Genomic DNA, 21,401 nt, shown 5'->3' on the forward strand with positions numbered 1-21,401 from the left:
TTAGATTCATAACTATTCCCTGCTAATATGCAGATTACTCCTAAAGTATGCAGATCAGTGTGACGATAGGACATCATGTATGCGTACAATTAATTATTGTCATGATATATAATATATGGTGTAGTGTTATGTATTTGTTTGATTTTTATCAATGTTCCCAGCTGAAGTGGGACAAGAATAATTTTATTTCGGTTGTATTTATAAGATTTACGAGACTCTTTAGCAAAATATGGAAACTGTGTTAAAAGCTTTGATTGATTTAGGCTAAATTGACGCAGGATTGTTGTTTATGTGAGGATCCATGATTGCCGAGAAGGATAAATGCAAATTGATTTTTAGCATTCCTGGTGAAAAATAATGATTAACTGATGATTGCTGTTTGTATGTGTGCAGTTGTCAATGAATGAACCATATTGATTGAGGTTCCAAATTGGATCTGGTTTCTGGCAATCAACCTGAACAGCTGGATACTTACATACAGTATCTGTCCATTTATTTTTTTTGTAGAATAATACTGTCAGTATCTTTAAAGTAATTCTACAGCCTTTTAGTTTTCTTAAATCTCCATTTAGTCTCTGTCAATGGTAATGATAATGATAGACCCCTCTGTTAATGTTAGTGTTAATAATAGCCCCCTGAACATAATAAGTCGTGTCTTGTTTCCGTAGAGCTGTCCAGGTTCTCAATTGCCTTCAGTTACTTATATGAACATACTGCCGTCTGTGAGGTTACATTAAGTATGAAATTAGAAAAATAAAGTAAGATTTAGAGCCAATATTTACTGAGCTTATCGGTTGAGTTTAATGACTGCCATGCTTCTGTTCTGATGCCATGACCTGCACACAAGGTTTAAGGTTTGGAAGACAGATCTCCTTTCGCTCTACTGTTTAGAGACTGTTTGATCCTCGCTCTACTTTTTAGAGACTGTTTGATCAGACCAAGTTTTCCTCCGTCTTTCCTGTAACCTGAAGGAACATTTTATTCCCTGCAAGTATGGCAGATGTTGGGTTAGCTTTTCGGTAACTGCTATTTTAGACATAGAAAAGAGATACAGAATTCTCAGTTTATAGGAAATGAATAGTTTCATTTAACCATGCATTTATGCTGTAGGCAGTGAAAGTGTCTGCTAGTCTTGCTTTGATGTAAGGCACAAAATCATAAATATATTTTAATCTAAAACAATATTATTTTCTCTTAAATCCCCAACATATATTAGACAGCACAGTACATTGAGGGGATCATTATACAAACAAATGACATACAATAGCATGAAAGAGAAAATAAATATTGCTTTGTGCAATCTAGTGTGTGAAACTGATACAAAGTAGTAGATTAGTAATTAGAACTAGAGTATCTAGTGTTGCTTCTAATGGTGCGATTCTCACATGCTATTTCATCTTTTTAGTTCAAATAGCATTGTGTCTTGTTCAAATCGCACCGTGTGTATTGTTCCTTGCAATGCGATGCACGCTCCCGTCTAGTCCATATCTCAAGGCAAAATAGTATGTGCAGGTAGGTATTTTTGTAGTACATCGCATATAGGGGGTAATTCAGACCTGATCACTAGGGTAAATTTTTTGCATCCCTGCGATCAGGTAGTCGCCTCCTACAGGGGGAGGGGGAATTCGATGTGCAGGTGTGCGATCGCATGTGCAGGAGAGCTGCACAAACAGCAGTTTATGCAGTCTCTGCACAGCCTAGGACTAACTCAGCCGCAGCGATGATCGGGGCCGGAGCTGACATCACGAATCCTCACACAAAACGCTGGGTCCCTCCTTTTTTTTTCTGGACACTCCCTAGAAACGGTCAGTTGCCACCCACAAACGCCCTCTTCCTGTCAATCTTCTTGCGATCGCCGGTGCGATCGGTTTTGTCGCACCATCCCGTTGCTGCCCGACGTTCCCCGTCGCAGCAGACCGTCGTGCCTGCGCATTGTAGTGTGTTCAAAATTGGATGTAGTTCAAATAACATGTAGTTAAAATAGCATACCCACTTGGTCCAAATCGCATAGCACACATTGTATAGGCTGAAATCACACCTAGCACAAATATCACTGTGTGTGGGCCCCATTATAGTAACACTTCTGGGAAGCTGTTAATAATAAGGTGGTCACTTTTCAAGAAACAGCACAAATCTACAGAGGATGCATTAAAAATGCCAGCGGTCGGGATCCCGGCGTTCAGGAGACTGATGCCAGAATTTTGACATTTTATCGGCGGTCTGAATTCCGCCCCCACCAATTCCCACTCTGTTGATCGTGCCACGCCACCAACCGAATGGAAATAGTGGGCCCAAAGCGTGGCGAGGGGACTCGCTATCTCCCTGCCGGTATACCGGCATGTGGGATGCCGTTGTCAGTATACCGACAGCCGGCATCCCGCCTGCCAGTATATCACACCGCACCCATCTACAGGAATAGAAAGCACAACGATAAGTAAAAATACTAGAACTATTGCATATGTGAAATATTAACATTTATTTATTACTTAATAAAAGAGCTAAATTACATGTTAAACGTTATAATTATATACATAACTTAAATGATATCATGTGCCTTAGTTAATGAGACCGATATGTCCCCCTCTAGACTCCAAATGTATGTCAGTTTCAAATTGCTTAAGTAAAACCAGGCCCATCAGGATTATTGTTGTTAACATTCTTCTAAGTGAGGGAACAACCTGCAGTGAGCACCCCGAGCTAGAGTCCAGGTATAGTCCAAACCAGATTGCTGAAAGTTTGTATAAATTAAAATTCGGAAGAAGTATGTAAGGTCTGCAAGATAAACACAGGAGTTCTATTGCATGGATTAGTGAAGGTAAATAAAAGTGTGTGTTATAAATTGGTATTTCTCCTGCAGGGTCCACAGTGGTATCCACAGGATATACTTTGGGGGTATTAGGTAGCGACAGCGGAATGGCACCAACGATCAAAGATTTTCAGACTCCCAGGATGCAATGGGCCAGTCTCCTATATCTCCGCCTCTTGGCTCAGGCAATTTAGTTTTTTGTTTGGTGTGGCAGGAGCCAGACCACGGTCTATTGTGCTGCTGATTTTTTGCAACCATAAGCTATTTATTATTTTATTTTTATAGCCTTACATTTTATGAGTGATTTTTCTAAAAAGTGTCTTATACTCACCTTAGAAAAAGTTGCTCCATCAACTCTCCGCCGGGTCACGACAACGCTAACTTCCGAGTGCAGTGCTGTTTCAGCGGGTGTCAGCTAGGATGTACTAGCAAGTCCAGACTGACATTACCAGGCTGTGGCCGGAGAACGGGGAGAAGGTAAGGCGTCAGTTCTACTTAGCGGATTGAGATGCAAGACACAGCCATACTGTTTCGGGGGGAGGCTGCCACCTCGGGTGCACCAGCGCTAGGCCACAGGGATCATAGGTTCCAGGGATTAGTGTGAGGCTGCAATCCCTGGGGTTGATGTCAGCAGTGGGGAATAAGACGCTCCCCTGGTCGCCTCTCCACCCGGTTCATGACCAGTTACTTCCGAATTTCCCACCATGAACTGTTTTCCCTGTTTCCGTCTGAGACGCTAGAAATCAAACTAACCCAGGCTCAGTGCGGTGCGGCTGTGTCTCTGGTGTGTCTGTGTTCACTGGTAGCGTCCGGATCCACTCATCATTTCTTAGCGCAATGATCAATCCTTGAAGTCTCCCTGTATACCGCTCTCCTGAGGCAGGTGAGTATATACCTACCCTTGTGGCAGTAAATAGTTGTATAAGTGCCTGATGCATATGAGTCTTGTAAACTGTTACTGCTGTATCTTTCGCTGTGCGTCTGAGTACGTTAAAGTCCTATATAAGGTAATGCAGTAATATGTTTTTTCCTACATACCTGAAATGTATTCTGTAGTTGAATATGTGCTCATATTGCTAATGATTACTAATGTATTACAATGTGACTGATTGCTAGTGTGGCTGCTGACTGATACTATGTTTCTGTCAGTTCTACTTTTATCATATATCTGATCCTCAATGCTGGTGCAAAGCAGGGAGGGATCTGATTGTATATCACTTTAACAAGAGATAAAGTGAATACTGTCACACATTGTGTAGTTAAACCATATGTGTGTGTGATAAAGTTGCCATGTCTAAGAGAGGCAAGGGTGAAGAGGATACACTCTCTATAGCAGCACCTGCATCAATATCATGTTTGTCCTGCAAAGCAGGGTTAACCTCTCAAGATCTGATACAAAATGGGTTATGTGCAAATTGTTATAGTTTCCATCGGGTGGTCTTCTGTATGCCGGCGGTCGGGCTCCCGGCGCTCAGTATACCGGCGCCGGGAGCCCGACAGCCGGCATACCGACACTTATTTTCCCTCGTGGGGGTCCACAACCCCCATAGAGGGAGAATAAAATAGTGTGGCGCGCGTAGCGCGCCACCGTGCCCGTAGCGTGGCGAGCGCAGCGAGGCCGCAAGGGGCTCATTTGCGCTCGCCACGCTGTCGGTAAGCCGGCGGTTTGGCTCCCGGCGCCGGGATGCTGGTCGCCGGGAGCCCGACCGCCGGCCATCCGTAGTGAACCCTTTCCATCAGAGCCTCCTTAATAAACCAAGGCAGGCACAGGTTCAGGCAGAACCTCCATGGGCATCATTTGCACTAACGTTATCCAATATAGCTGAGCGAATTATGCTAGCTCCTGTACCACGTATAGGTTATCCTATTAACCCTTACGTGCAACATTCCCCCTGTGTTATGACACATCCAGTTCATGAAGCTGCAGCCTTTCAACAAAAACAGGCTGACAGGCCTATAGAAATTAAATCACATAGACATGAAACAACATCTTCACAGTCTACACATGTTTTAGAAGTGGACACTTCAGATGATGAAGCTGATTCCTCACATTCTGGGTCTGCATACAGAGATGATGAATGTTTCAGCTCGGTAGATATACCTGAGCTAATTAATGCAGTGAAAGCCATTCTGTCTTTAGAGGAGGCAGCAGAGCCTTTGATAAAATCTAAGGCACCTGTGTTTAAATGTCCCAAAACAGCCAAAACAAAATTTCCAGGGTCAGATTATCTGATGGAAATTATGCAAGAGGCATGGGTCACACCTAGTAAGTTCAAAATTCCTAAGAAATGGAACTCTCATTACCCTTTTGCGGCTGGGGAATGTTTGAAAAGGGAGATTTCTCCCAGAGTAGATGCACATGTGATTCGACTAGTGCGTAAATCTACATTACCTCTGCCTTCAACATCATTAAATGATGTAACAGATAGGACAATAGCTGGTTTTCTTAAAATTGTTTTCTCTTACGTCCTAGAGGATGCTGGGGACTCCAAAAGGACCATGGGGTATAGACGGGATCCGCAGGAGCCTGGGCACACTGAAAAGACTTAAACTGGGTGTGAACTGGCTCCTCCCTCTATGCCCCTCCTCCAGACCTCAGTTGTTAGACTTCTGCACTCCTGAGTTTCTCTAGAAAATACTTTTGTTAGGTTTTTCATTTTCAGGGAGACCTGCTGGCTACAGGCTCCTTGCAGCGAGGGACTGAGGGGAGAGAAGTCAGACCTATTTCTTCTTAGTTTAAGGGCTCTGCTTCTCGGCTACTGGACACCATTAGCTCCAGAGGGTTCGATCACTTGGTGCGCCTAGTTGCTTGTTCCCGGAGCCGCACCGTCACCCCACTCACAGAAGCCAGAAGAAAGAAGTCGGGTGAGTATGCAGAAGGCAGAAGACTTCAGGACGGCAGTAGACTTCAGTAACGGAGGTACAGCGCAGCAGCTCCATGCTCCCAAACACTATCACCAACGGCACTCACAGGGTGCAGGGCGCTTGGGGGGGGGCACCCTGGGCAGCATGTTACTGAGATCTGGGAGCCGGCAGAAGCCTTTTCGGTGCCATTCTCAGACCCCCGCCGGCATTTTCAGTTTTTCAAATTTCGCGGGCTGAAGCGCGCCGGGAAGGGGCGGAGCTTAGCCGCGCGGCTCACAGCGCCATTTCTTCTCCACACGCGGCTGAAGGAGACGCTGACCCGGGACCTCCACAGCTCCTCTGAAAGTAACGGGGAGCTACTCGGGGGCGGGCGCAGTCTGTGGTGCATATTATTATACTTTGAGCAGCGCTGGTCACATATATCCCTTGACGGGATATTTGGGCGCTGGGGTGTGAGCTGGCATACTCCCTCTGTGTTTCTCTATTCGGGCTTCATTGTGGGCCTGTCCCCTAGCTGAGACAGTCTGTGTGTGTGTCCGTGTGTCGATAATACGTGTCGGCATGTCTGAGGCTGAATGTTATTCACCGGATGAGGTTATTGGGGGAGCAGATGCGGGTGTCGATTTGGCCCTGTCGGCGCAGCCGACACCTGATTTACTCACTTTGCTAAGTACAATTAATATGAATGTAGCTTCTTTGTCAAAGAGGTTGGATAGATCTGAGTCACAGACACAGGTGTGGAAAAAGTCCATGGAGGATGCTTTGTCTCAGGTGCAGACCAAATCGGGGTCACAAAAGGCCATTTACTCAAGTGGTAGATACTGATACCGACACAGACTCTGATTCCGAGGTCGATTTCACTGAGGCTGCTTTACATCCACGATTAGTTAAGAGTATTCAATACATGATTGTGGCTATAAAAGATGTTTTACGCATTTCTGATGAACCTGCGGTACAGGAAACAAGGATTTGCTTGTTCAAGGGGAAAAAAACTGAGGTGAAGTTTCCCCCTCTCATGAAATGAATACTCTTTGTGAAAAGGCTTGGGAGTCGCCGGACAAGAGATGGCAGATTCCCAAGAGGCTTTACATGGCGTATCCTTTCCCCTCTGATGACAGGGAAAAATGGGAGTCGTCTCCAAATGTTGACAAAGCTCTATCTCGTTTGTCTAAGAAAGTGGCACTTCCGTCTCCTGACACGGCAGCTCTCAAGGATCCGGCGGATCGCAAGCTGGAGACGTCTCTGAAGTCCATTTTCGCTAATTCGGGTGCATTGCTCAGACCTGCTGTGGCGTCGGTATGGGTGAGTAGTGCTATTGCTAAATGGGCTGAGAATTTAGCTAATGATATGGATACCCTTGATAAAGATAATGTTATTTTGACTCTTGGTTATATCAAGGATGCTGCAGATTACCTGAAGGATGCGGCGAGGGATGTTTGTCTCTTGGGATCAAGAGCCAATGCCATGTCGATATCGGCCAGGAGGGCGTTGTGGATCCATCAATGGAATGCTGATGCCGACTCCAAGAGAGCTATGGTAGCTTTACCCTTCAAAGGTAATGTCTTGTTTGGGGATTGCTTGGCTGACCTGGTCTGTACCGCGACTGCGAGTAAGTCCTCTATTCTTTCTTATGTTCCCACGCAACAGAAAAAGGCACCTCATCAGCAGATGCAGTCCTTTCGTCCAAATAAATACAGGCGTGGCAAAGGTTTGTCCTTCCTCGCTTCAAAGGGTAAAGGAAGGGGAAGAAAGTCGCCTGCCGTGTCAGGCGCCCAGGACCAAAAGTCCTCCCCTGCCTCTACCAAGTCCACCGCATGACGCTGGGGCTTCCCTGGGGGAGTCCGGACCGGTGGGGGGGCCATCTGCGGATCTTCAGTCAGGTCTGGATTCAATCAGACCTGGATCCTTGGGTCCTAGAGATTGTGTCTCAGGGATACAAGCTGGAGTTTCGGGAGGTGCCCCCTCACCGGTTTTTCATTTCGGCCTTACCAGTGTCTCTTCCGGACAGGGGGTTGGTGCTGGCAGTGATACAAAAGTTGTGTCAACAGAGGGTCATTGTTCCCGTTGCCCCGTCCCAACGGGGGAGGGGTTCTACTCGAGCCTCTTTGTTGTACCGAAACCAGATGGTTCGGTCAGACCGATTCTGAATCTAAAATCCCTCAATCCATACTTGGAAGTTTTCAAGTTCATGATGGAATCTCTTCGGGCTGTGATTTCCAGCCTAGAAGGGGGGGATTTTATGGCATCAGTCGACATAAAGGATGCCTACTTACACGTCCCAATATATCCTTCGCATCAGGCCTTCCTCAGGTTTGCGATACAGGATTCTCATTACCAATTTCAGACGTTGCCGTTTGGGCTTTCCACGGTCCCGAGGATTTTCACCAAGGTCATGGCAGAAATGATGGTTCTCCTTCGCAAGCAAGGGGTTACAATTATCCCGTACTTGGACGATCTCATGATAAAGGCAAAGTACAAGGAACGGTTGCTGAGAAGTGTGAATTTGTCGCTGTTCTGCGACAGCACGGTTGGGTGCTAAATTTGCCAAAATCTCAGTTGATTCCGACCACTCGGCTGCCTTTTCTGGGCATGATTCTGGACACGGAGTTACGGAGAGTATTTCTTCCAGAAGAAAAAGCTCTGGAACTGCAGACGATGGTCAGGGAACTTCTGAGGCCGACAAGTGTGTCGATCCATCACTGTACTCGGGTTCTGGTGAAAATGGTTGCGGCGTACAAAGCCATTCCATTTGGCAGGTTTCATGCCCGGGTGTTTCAGTGGGACTTGCTGAGCAAATGGTCCGGGTCTCACCTGCACATGCACCGGAAGATAAGTCTATCTCCCAGAGCCAGAATTTCTCTCCTGTGGTGGCTACAAAGTTCTCACCTCCTAAGAGGACGCAGGTTCGGTATCCAGGACTGGGTCCTTCTGACAACAGATGCAAGTCTCCGGGGCTGGGGCGCAATCACCCAAGGAAGAAACTTCCAGGGGAAATGGTCGCTCCAGGAAGCTTGTCTCCACATAAATGTTCTCAAGTTAAGAGCCATTTACAACGGCCTTCTACAAGCAAGAAGCCTTCTTCAGGGTCGACCTGCCCTGGTACAGTCAGACAACATCACAGCGGTGGCACATATAAACCATCAAGGCGGAACAAGGAGCAGGGCGGCTATGGCGGAGGCCACAAGAATCCTTTGCTGGGCGGAACAACACGTGAGCGCCCTGACAGCAGTCTTCCTTCCGGGAGTGGACAGCTGGGAAGCAGATTTCCTCAGCAGACACGATCTCCATCCGGGAGAGTGGGCTCTTCACCAAGAGGTATTTGCAGAGGTGACAAGGCGTTGGGGAATTCCGCTGGTCGACATGATGGCGTCTCGTCTCAACAAGAAGCTTCCGCGATATTGTTCCAGGTCAAGGGACCCCCAAGCCAGTGCAGTGGACGCCCTGGTGTCTCCGTGGGTGTTCCAGTCGGTGTATATGTTCCCTCCACTTCCTCTCATTCCAAAGATACTGGGATCATTCGACGAGCAAGGGTTCAGGCGATTCTCGTCGTTCCAGATTGGCCAAGAAGTGCCTGGTATCCGAATCTTCAGGAATTACTGGTGGAAGATCCTTGGCCGCTTCCTCTAAGAGAGGACCTGTTGTTGCAGGGTCCATGCGTGTTTCCAGACTTACCGCGGCTGCGTTTGGCGGCATGGAAGTTGAGCGCTCGTAAGGGTATTCCCGGGGAGGTCATTCCCACTCTCATTAAGGCTCGGAAGGAGGTTACGGTGAGACATTATCACCGTATTTGGAGAAAGTATGTTTCCTGGTGTGAGACTAAAACGGCTCCTGCAGAAGAATTTCACTTGGGTCGATTTCTCCACTTTTTGCAGGCAGGCGTAGATGCAGGCCTGAAATTAGGCTCCATCAAAGTGCAGATTTCGGCTTTATCTATTTTCTTTCAAAAGGAATTAGCTGTCCTCCCAGAGGTTCAGACTTTTGTGAAAGGAGTGTTGCATATCAATCCTCTGTTTGTGCCTCCTGGGACCTTGAGGTGGTCTTGCAGTTTCTCATGTCTTCCTGGTTTGAACCTTTGCGTAAGGTTGAGTTGAAGTTTCTCACTTGGAAGGTAGTCATGCTGTTGGCTCTGGCATCTGCCAGGCGAGTGTCAGAGTTGGCGGCCTTATCTCATAAGAGCCCGTACTTGATTTTTCTTTCGGATAGGGCGGAATTGAGGACTCATCAACAATTTCTGCCGAAGGTGGTTTCTTCGTTTCACATTAACCAACCTATTGTGGTGCCGGTGGCTACAGATTCTGTGGCAGTTCCAAAGTCTTGATGTTGTGATAGCTTTGAAAATCTACGTCGCCAGAACTGCTGTTGCCAGGAAAACTGAAGCGCTGTTTGTCCTGTATGCTTCCAACAAGATTGGTCATCCTGCTTCTAAGCAGACTATTGCACGCTGAATTTGTAGTACGATTCAGCAAGCTCATTCTTCGGCTGGGCTACCAGTGTCGAAGTCTGTAAAGGCCCATTCTACCAGAAAAGTGGGCTCATCTTGGGCGGCTGCCCGAGGGGTTTCGGCACTTCAGCTTTGCCGAGCAGCTACGTGGTCGGGTTCAAACACCTTTGCTAAGTTTTACAAGTTTGGTACCCTGGCTGAGGAGGAGCTGATGTTTGCTCAATCGGTGCTGCAGAGTCGCCCGCACTCTCCCGCCCAGGTTGGAGCTTTGGTATAGACCCCATGGTCCTTTTGGAGTCCCCAGCATCCTCTAGGACGTAAGAGAAAATAGGATTTTAGTACCTACCGGTAAATCCTTTTCTCCTAGTCCGTAGAGGATGCTGGGCACCCATCCCAGTGCGGACTGTTACTTGCAGTGTATTCTTGCGGGTTAAGTTAGTTTATACACGGGTTGTGTATTTATGGTTTTCAGCTTGTTGCTGTTGTATTTCATACTGTTATCTGGTCTACTGTTACTCCGGTTGTACGGTATGTTTGTGGTGTGGGCTGGTATATATATATATGTATAGTAGCCCTTAGTTAAACAAAAATCCTTTCCTCGAAATGTCCGTCTCTCCTGGGCACAGTTCCTATAACTGAGGTCTGGAGGAGGGGCATAGAGGGAGGAGCCAGTTCACACCCAGTTTAAGTCTTTTCAGTGTGCCCAAGCTCCTGCGGATCCCGTCTATACCCCATGGTCCTTTTGGAGTCCCCAGCATCCTCTACGGACTAGAAGAAAAGGTTTTACCGGTAGGTACTAAAATCCTATTTGTGAGGATTTTGCAGTTGTGAGGCCGGCCATGGCCACAGCATGGATGGCGAAAGCAGTGGCGGCCTGGGCTAATTAATGCAGTGAAAGCCATTCTGTCTTTAGAGGAGGCAGCAGAGCCTTTGATAAAATCTAAGGCACCTGTGTTTAAATGTCCCAAAACAGCCAAAACAAAATTTCCAGGGTCAGATTATCTGATGGAAATTATGGCGAAAGCAGTGGCGGCCTGTGCTGATGCAATGGAAAATGTTCTTTCATTGGCTACTAAGTCCCATATTGCACATATTAAACAAGCAGCTGTCTTTATGGAAGAAGCAGCCTTGGATATGGGTACAGTAGCTTCTCAAGCATCAGCTTCAGCAGTGGCAGCCCATAGAGCTGTTTGGCTGCGTCCAAAAAGGTACTAGAGCAGTGATTTTCAACCTTTTTTTTACTCGCGGCACACCAAACAATATTTTAAAATTGCTAAGGCACACCATAAGTTCCCCACAGAAAAAAAAAAACACACACACACACATTGGCCCTCACAGTAAAAAAAAAATCCACACATACTTTGGCCTACACAGAAAAAGCATTCACATTGCTCCCCACATAAATCATGTTGCTCAATACATAAATCCTATTGATCCCCACATAAATCATGTTGCTCACACATAAATCAATCACATTTCTCCCCACATAAATCCTATTGCTCCCTACATGAATTATTCACATTGTTCCCCCCATAAATCCTTATTCTCCCCACATAAATCCTTTTGTTCCCCACAGGAGAACTAAAATAACAAATATTAGCCCCTACCGGTCAGCTGTCCTCCTTCCTGTCCCTCAGTGGTGGGGGTTGTTCATAGTGGAGTGCTGCGAATACTGAGCAGTGGGCAGTCGGGCAGGTGTGGATGTGGATGGGCAAGGAAAATTGTGTATGCAGGCAGGAACTGGAAGATGTGTATGCAGGCGGGTGGGCTGGCTGGGTTGTGAGATGCGGCTGGCCGTGACCTATGATATCACACCGCCGCATCTTCAAGGCATAGGTCACGACTAATCCTCTAAGAAGAGCCCGGGCCAACAGTTCACTCTGAAGCTGCAGGAAGCTGCTCTGGCTCCGCGGCACACCTTGCAATGGTCGCCGCACACTAGTGTGCCACGGTACACTGGTTGAAAAAGCCTGTACTAGAGTCTTTGCCATTTGATGGAGATATTCTGTTTGGTACAGAATTAAACAATATTCTGGAGTCAGAAACAGATTCTAAGAAAGTGAAGTTTCCTTCAACATACAAATCTAAACACAGTTTTCGAGCTTATCTGTCCTTTCAGACACAAGGTAAAGCAAAAGGAAAGAGTTACAGCAAACAGTCCAAATCAGATAAGTCTGGGAAGACTGAAAAGCATTGGGCAGCCAGAAGACCACCATCTAAACCAAAGGATAAGCCATCAGCCTGATGGCACGGGCCTCCACCTGGGAGATCCTAGGGCGGGAGGCCGTCTTCTTTTTGCACAAATCTGGCATTTGTCCACCACAGATGCCTGGGTGCAAGAAGCGGTGTCTCCCAGTTATGCCTTTGCCTTCAAGAAAAACCCTCTGCAAAGGTTTTTTGTACCAGCCCGTCTTCAGTGGAAACGAAGGCCAGGGCACTTCAAGAGGCAGTTCAGAAATTGTTACAATCAGGGGTAATAATACCATTTCCTCCTGCACAGCAGGGACAGGGTTTCTATTCCAATCTGTTTCTGGTACAGAAACCAAATGGGTCATATCGGCCCATTCTCAATCTCAAAACTCTGAACAAATACATTTAGGTTCCTCGTTTTCACATGGAGACCTTGCGTTCCATTATTTTGGCTATGGAGCCGGGGGATTTTATGGTATCCCTAGATATCCAGGATGCTTGCCTTCATGTAATTATAGTACCATCCCATCAGTGCTATCTTAGCTTTGCGAGCCTCCTGAAACATTTCCAGTTTCAGGCTCTACCCTTTGGACTGGCTGCAGCTCCAAGAGTGTTACCAAAATTATAGTGGTTATGGCAGTTTATCTTCGTCGTCAGGGTATAAGAATTATCCCATACTTAGACGACCTGTTAATCCTGGCTCGGTACCAGGAATCTCTGCAGTGCCATCTTCAACTGGCAATAGCATGCTTACAAATCATGGCTGGCTCATAAATTGGGCAAAGTCATCCCTGGTTCCATCACAACGTATGACCCGTCTAGGGGCCGTGTTGGATTCACTAATTCAGAAAATCTTCCTACCTCTGAACAAAATATCCATATTACAAATGCGGATTCATGGGCTACTACACAGTCGGAGGGTATCAATTCATGCATCAATGCAAGCGACATTCAACATGGTGGAATATGCTCAATTCTAGGCCCCTTAAGCATCTGATTCTTTCCAAACAGAATAGACTGCATCAGACAATAAAAACCCAGACTATGATTCTTCCTCAGGAAGTGTGTCGGTCATTAGCCTGGTGACTACAGACATCCCATCTGGACAAAGGGCGGCCCTTTTGGATCTCAGATTGGGAGGTTCTGACCACGGATACCAGCCTTCAGGGTTGGGGAGCCATGACAGAATAGTGCTTCTTCCAGGAACAGTGGATCAAGGAAGAAAGCTGTCTACCAATCAATATACTGGAACTTCGGGCCATATACATGGCACTCACCCAGGCAAAATAAATACTTCACAGCAAGCCGATTCAGATTCGCTCGGACAATGCAACAGCAGTAGCGTACCTCAAACACCAAGGAGGAACACACAGCTGAAGGGCAATGAATGAGGGTAGCTGGACGTTAAGATGGGCAGAACTTCATCATCCAGCTGTGTCCGCAGTGTTTATTCCGGGAGTCTTAAATTAGTAAGCGGACTTTCCCAGCCAGCACGCCATTCATGCAAGCGAATGGGCTTTACACCCAAAAGTTTTTTAGATTCTGGTAAACAAAGGGAGACTGCCGGAAGTAGACCTCATGGCTTCTCGTCGGAACAACAAAGTACCCGTATACGGGTCAAAAACAAAGGATCTTCGTGGATGCCCTGTCAGTGAAGTGGGAGTTTCATCTGGTCTATGTGTTTCCACCAATCTCCCTGTTGCCCAGGGTGATTAGAAAATTCAAATAAGAAAAGGGCGCTGTGATACTAATAGCTCTGGCATGGCCCAGACGACATTGGTACACGGATCTGCAGAGGCTGTAAGCGGATACTCCATTTCTACTGCCTCAACGTCCAGATCTACTGTCCCAGGGTCCTTGTCTCTCCAAACACCTGGATCGACTGTCTTTGACGGCGTAGCTCTTGAGACATCCATCTTGAAAGCAAAAGGGTTTTCACAACAGGTAATTCAAACAATGCTTAGAGCAAGGAAACCATCATTGGCTCACATTTATTACCGGATATGGCATGTTTATATTCAGAAATTATGACCCTAGGTCTTTCAGAGTTTCAAGAGTTCTAGCATTCCTTCAGTCAGGAATGGATAAAGGTCTACGTGTGTCTTCTTTGAAGGTACAAGTGTAATCACTAACTGTATGGTGCCAATAGAAAATTGCTAACCTACAAGATGTTCGCACTTTTTTTCAAGGAATGCTTCACATTCAACCGCCTTTTGTTCTCCCAGCAGCCCTTAGGATCTAGAAATAGTCCTTAGGGCACTTCAAGTTGCTCCATTTGAAATACTGAATAAAGTGGATTTGAAATGGTTGACAGCTAAAGTTCTCTTTCTACTGGCAATTGCTTCTGCTAGAAGAGTCTCAGATTTAGGGGCGTTATCATGTCGTCCTCCTTTTCTGATATTTCATTCAGATAGAGCAGTTCTAAACTAAATCTGGATATCTTCCTAAGGTGGTCTTCCTAAGGTGGTCTCTAAGTTCCTCCTTAACAAAGAAATTGTTGTACCGGCTTTTCAGGAACCGGACCTCTCTGCAGGAGATGCATTATTGGACGTAGTCCGTGCTTTAAGTATCTACGTGGATAATACATCAGAAAGACAGACACTCTCTTTGTTTTCTAAGGATTTCATAAGAGAGGATGGCCTGCTGACAAGCAAATACTGGCGAGATGACTTCAGATGACTATTTTAGAAGTGTATTCTCAAGCTGATTTCCCTATCCCGGCTAATGTCTTTGCCCACTCTACTCATAAGGTAGTTCCTTCATGGGCAGCACAACGTGGTGCCTCAGCCGAACAGATATGTAAGGCAGCCACATGGTCTTCCATTAACACATTCATTAGACATTATGCCTTTGATACCTTTGCCTCTCATGGCGCTGCTTTCGGGCAAAGGATTCTCCTGTCCAATCAGGAGCGTCTCCTCCACTAAATTCTGCTTTGGGACGTCCCAAGGTGGATACCACTGTGGACCCTGCAGGAGAAATAAGAAGTTATGCTAGACTTACTGTCTATAACTATTTTTCTCTTAAGTCCACAGTATCCACAGGGATCTCACCCTGACACACCTGATTTGAGGATCCTTACACTTATTAACCTCTTCCTTCTTGTATGGAAGTGTGTCTATGTTATTCTCGCCTGATTAGGGCTCTCCATTATGCTCCTGCCTTGAGCTTTGGGAAAACAACTGAATTGCCTGATCCAGGAGGCGGGGATATAGGAGACTGGATCATTGAATCCTGGGAGTCTGAAAAGCTTTGATGGTTGGTGCCATTTCACTGTCCCTACCTAATAATCCCAAGGTATATCCTGTGGATACTGTGTACTTAGGAGAAAAAGAGTTATCGACGGTAAGTCTACTATAACTTCTTATATCCAGGCCTTACGTGTTATGTTGGTATTCCCAACTTCATCAGAAGTAATTGAGTTTTGTTGAAGGAAGCCAATTGGCACTGTTGGCGGGGGATGTACTTTTTCTAAGTAAAATAATGTTAAGAAATCAGTGGATATATTTAGAATCATTAAACATTATCAAATTAACATCAAAACCATGGTTCATATTTTATATGCAGTCTATAACATCCTTCAGCTCGGAGTACCCGTTTGCAGGGGTGTATCTTCCTTTTGGCCAGAATGGCACTCGCCAGGGGCGCCAGGGGTATTTGAGTGTCCGGCACTGTGGGGGCATACGAGTGTCCGGCACTGTAGGGGCATACAAGTGTCCGTCACTGTAGGGGCATATGTGTATCTGGCACTGTGGGGGAATATGTGTAACTGGCACTATACTGGGGGACATTATGTGTAAGGAGAACTACTGTGGGTATTGTGTGTAAGGCTGCTAATTGTGTGTGTGCGCGCATGTGTAGGGGGTGTGATAATATATTTATAGTTTGACATCATTATATAAAATTGTGAAGCCATGCCCACTTTCCCAGGAGCGTGCACGCCTTCCCATATACATATGTGGGCACTACTGTGTGGCATAATGTGTTTTAGGGGTACTACTGTGCAGGGCCGACTCCAGGTCTACTAGCACCCTGAGCGAGAAAATTTAAAAGCCCCCCCCCCCCATGCGCGCGCTGAAGGCGTGTGCGCTCCTGGAAAATTGGGCGTGGCCTCCTGAAAAAGTGGGCGTGGCCTCATACCTTTATATCATCAAACTATAAATAAATATATTTTCACACCCCCTCTACGCACACAATTAGCAGCATTACACCTAACAGCCACAGTAGTGTTCCTTACACACAATGTCTCCAGTATAGTGTCAGACAACCTAATGTCTCCAGTATAGTGCCAGATACACATAATGTGCAGTGCCAGATAGATATGATATGCCCCCCAGCAGTGCCAGCTACACGACATGCCCCGCAGCAGTGCCAGCTACACATGACATGCCCCACAGCAGTGCCAGCTACACATAACATGCCCCGCAGCAGTGCCAGCTACACATGACATGCCCCGCAGCAGTACCAGCTACACATGACATGCCCCCCAGCAGTGCCAGCTACACACATTATGCCCCCCAGCAGTGCCAGCTACACATGATAGTGTTCACTTTTTAAGGCAGGGTGCTGATCACAGGGTGGGTACATTTTTAAGTTAGGAGGGCAAAATTATGTACGTACTATAATGCTTGTTCCCATACCCATATGCCAAAGCCTAAGGCGTGCAGCGAAAATATAGGGACGTTGCTTTGTGGGGAAGGTGCGTGGCCACATAATAGTGGCAATTCGCATTGCACCACACATTAGTGCAGCTAATATACATTACACCAGGTAGAACCTCCTATACACTTTGCGCCGGGCACAGCACGTTAGACACTTTGCGCCAGGCACAGCATGTTAGACACTTTGCGCCAGGCACAGCACGTTAGACACTTTGCGCCAGGTAGAGCACTGAGACATATTGCGCCAGGTAGAGCACTGAGACACATTGCCTAGCCACAGACGCCTAGCGGGAACACTACATGATATTCTCCCCAGCAGTGCCAGCTACACGTGACATGCCCCCAGCAGTGCCAGTTACACGTGACATGCCCCCCAGCAGTGCCAGCTACATGAAACATGACCCCCAGCTGTGACAGCTACACGTGACATGCCCCCCAGCAGTGCCAGCTGCACGTGAGATGCCCCCCGGCAGTGCCAGCTACACGTGACATGCCCCCCAGCAGTGCCAGATACATAAATGGCCACACAGTGCGAGATACGTCCCCACAGTTCCAGATACATAAATGCCCCCACAGTGCCAGATACATAAATGCCCCCACAGTGCTAGATACATAAATGCCCCCACAGTGCCAGATACATAAATGCCCCCAGTGCCAGATACATAAATGCCCCCATAGTGCCAGATACATTAATTCCCCTTACAGTGCAGATATTCCCCCACAGTGCCAGATAAATAAATGCCCCCACAGCGCCAGATATGCCCCCACAGTGCCAGATACATAAATGCCCCCACAGTACCAGATACATAAATGCCCCCAACAGTGCCAGATACATAAATGCCCACACAGTGCCAGATATGTCCCCACAGTGTCAGATACATAAATGCCTCCTCAGTGCCAGATACATAAATGCCCCCACAGTGGCAGATACATAAATGCCCCCACAGTGGCAGATACATAAATGCCCCCAACAGTGCCAGATACATAAATGTCCCCACAGTGCCAGATACATAAATGCCCACACAGTGCCAGATACATAAATGCCCACACAGTGCCAGATATGTCCCCACAGTGCCAGATACATAAATGCCCACACAGTGCCAGATATGTCCCCACAGTGCCAGATACATAAATGCCCCCACAGTGCCAGATACATAAATGCCCCCACAGTGCCAGATACATATATGCCCCACACAGTGCCAGATACGTATATGCCCCACACAGTGCCAGATATGCCCCTAATGCAAGATACACTTGTCCCCACAGTGCCAGATATGCCCCCAATGCCAGATACACATGTCCCATGCCCCCAGTGCCAGACATGTCCCCAGTGCCAGATATCCTCCCCACCTGCCCCTATGCTGCTCACCGCGCTTCTGTTGCTGAGTCTGCTGCTGCTCTTTAGCTGAGGGCAGGGAGGAGAGCGCAGCGTGCGCCTCTCCTAGCCCTCAATCTCCGGCGGCCGCGGCGGTGTACAGCTCTAACTAGGCGCCGGTCCGCAAGCAAATCAAAGCTTGCGGTCCGGCAGCCAATCAGCCTCAGCTGCCGGACCGCGAGCTCTGGTTGCCGGGCTTTGCATGTAGTGCACGTCTCTGCTAGGAGACGGACACTGCAGTGCTGCTGCTGTAGGGACGGCTCCAGGCTCCAATATGGCGGCCAGAGCTAGCAGCGCCCATAAAGTGCGGCGCCCTGTTCGGCCGCTCTATTGGAACATGCCTGGAGCCGGCCCTGCTACTGTGTAGAGTAACGTGAATAATGTACATTACTGTGCTGTGTAATGTGAGGGGTACTATTGAGTGGCCACGCCCCTTTTTTGGCACACGTGCCTTCCCTATTTCAAATATGGGGGGGCACCAGTCCTTTACTTTGCCAGGGGCGCTCGGACCCCTAAATACACCCCTGCCCGTTTGCCCTATTATTTTATTTGTATTTCCTTCATTCTCGCTGATTCATGACACCAAGTATGCAGCAAAGATCACTAAAGAATACGCTTTGTTGCCCATCAACGATCTTAGGAGCATTGTACTGTTTTTTGGTGTTTCAATAAAAACTGTACTTAAAAAAAACCCAAATATATAGTTTCTTATAAAAAAAAATATAATGGAAGCAGCCTCTGATTTGTTGTATTTGTGCGAATTTACATTTGATTTATTTCTGATTAGGGCTGTTTGTTGTTTTCACAGCTGACGCAATACCTGGGGTACAGAGGTGGCAGTCACGAGTGTGGACAATTGCAAGCAAGTTTATTGAAGCTAGAAGCTCCTTATTTCTACCATCTCCTAAACATCTCAATAAGAATGAAATAGCAGAGGCCCAAAAAATCTGGCAAAACAGAAACCTTGCTGTTTGTAAGGTAATCAATCTTATAAGCGTTAACATGAGATTTTGGAATGCAATTAAATATTTTCAATTTTCAAGTGATTGTACACATGAAGTGTTGAGTAGAAGTGGAAATTGTTAAAATAAATATAAAAATATTGTGCTTCTGTCCTGCTTCTACAAAAGCCCAAATGTGAATCACTGTTTCCTAACTAACCCTATATAATGCAAACTTCTTTGGTCATGGTTAGATAATTATACTGATTTTTATTTGTGCAGAATGTTGTGTTGTTAGTTAAAGGGAATTGACATTTTCAGTCATCTTATTTAAATGAACTATATTAGGCCCACATTACATGAGCTTCCGTTCAGAAGATCTAGAAATGCTGGCTTGTGGAGTAATGTTGTTTGGGTAACAGTCACTGCTATTCAGGCTTAGAACAGTCCGGCCTGTCCCACTTTTGTCCCACAATTAATGCAACTGTTGACTCTAATTATAATTAAAACACTAGGTACTCCAACTGAGCTGCAAACTGTTTGTTGATACTGCATGGAAAACAGTGACTGCAGTGCATTACTGTACAGTGCCTTGCTAAAGTATTCACCCCCCTTTGCATTTTTCATGTTTTGTTGCCTCACAACCTGGAATTAAAATGGATTGTTTGAAGGTTTGCATAATTTTATTCACAGAACATGCCTACAACGTTGAAGATGTTTTTTATTTTTTATTGTGAAGCAAACAACAAATAGGACAAAATAACAGAAAACTTCAGCGTGCATAACTATTCAGCCCCCTAAAGTCAGTACTTTGTATAGCCACTTTTTGCTGCAATCTATGAGCTTGCCACATCATGCCACTGGGATTTTTGCCCATTCCTCAAGGCAAAACTGCTCCAGCTCCTTCATGTTGGATGGTTTCCACTTGTGAACAGGAATCTTCAAGTCTGACCACAGATTCTCAAATGGATCTCAATCTGGGCTTTGACTAGGCCATTCCAACACATTTAAATGTCACTTCCTTATATACATGCATTCCTCATCGAAAATGTTTTGAAGCAGTAAGATGGTTTCTGGACCAAAGTGAATATTCAGAAGGAAAAAAAAACTTTATCCTTCAGAATATTTATTTTTATTTTGATGGAAGTTATTATATACAAAGGACCGAGACAGCAATGGGAACCAAATTCGCCCCAAGCTATGCTAATTTATTTATGGCTTATAGGGAGAGGAGCATGGCTTGGGATACGAAGTTGGTGTCATGGTTTTGTTTTATCTTCTTCGTTTGGAGAGGATCAGAGGAGAGTCTACAAGCATTCTGTGAAGACCTCAACAACAATTCATTTAACATAACTTTAACCTTCTCTATGAGTAAATAATGCATACATTTTTTAGATCTTCTAATTTATGCAGAAGAAGTCGGCCTCGAGACCAAATGTTACAGCAAGCCAACAGATGCCAATAATTATATAACTACTTCAAGTGAGCATCACGCTAACTGGCTTAACAGTGTGCCAAAAAGCCAGTTTTTAAGACTCAGGAGAAACTGCAGCAAGGATAACATTTGTGAAGAATAACTTAGAATAATGGGGGAGTGCTTTGTAATGAAAGGATACAACTCTGAAAAGATTACTGCTCTGAATGAAGAAATCCTAAAGTTAGACAGAAAACAACTTCTAAAAAAGAAAGAGAAACAGAAAAAGGATGATAGTTATCAATGGGCCTTCATCATTGGCTTTTTATGCCAACACAAGAGTCTGGAAAGAATTGTCAAGAAACATTGGCACATCCTAAAAAAAGATCAGACCCTGAAGGGATGTTTTCCAGATGCTCCACGCTTTATATATAGAAGGGCTCCCAATCTGAAGAACAGATTAACAAGAAGTGCACTACCAGTAACCAATATACATCCTGTAAGACCAAAAGGTTTTCATCTGTGTGGTACATGTTTAGCATGTAAAGAAGTTAAAACATCAACCTCGAAATACACCAAATTTACAGTTGGAGAATAAGAGTAAAATTTAAAACATTTTATGACCTGCCACACAAGCTATTTAATACAGTGCAGCTGTAAACTGTTTTATGAAGGACGAACAAGTAGGGCACTCGAAACACACCTTGA

General features: G+C 45.9%; 1 protein-coding gene across 5 annotated transcripts in view; it reads left to right on the forward strand.

Moving 5' to 3' along the window:
* LARS2 (leucyl-tRNA synthetase 2, mitochondrial) overlaps nucleotides 1-21,401 on the forward strand; it is a 706,190-nt gene that overhangs the window by 577,031 nt on the left and 107,758 nt on the right. For all 5 annotated transcript variants that reach the window (XR_010177698.1, XM_063922423.1, XM_063922424.1 and 2 more), the window contains one exon: nucleotides 19,147-19,316. Coding sequence is in view for 4 of the 5 variants with exons in the window: in XM_063922423.1 (XP_063778493.1) it covers nucleotides 19,147-19,316 (170 nt within the window). In the remaining variant the exon portion in view is untranslated. The remainder of the gene's footprint in view (nucleotides 1-19,146; nucleotides 19,317-21,401) is intronic.

This window comes from Pseudophryne corroboree, chromosome 5 (assembly GCF_028390025.1).
Source record: "Pseudophryne corroboree isolate aPseCor3 chromosome 5, aPseCor3.hap2, whole genome shotgun sequence".
Taxonomy (NCBI): Eukaryota; Metazoa; Chordata; class Amphibia; order Anura; family Myobatrachidae; genus Pseudophryne; species Pseudophryne corroboree.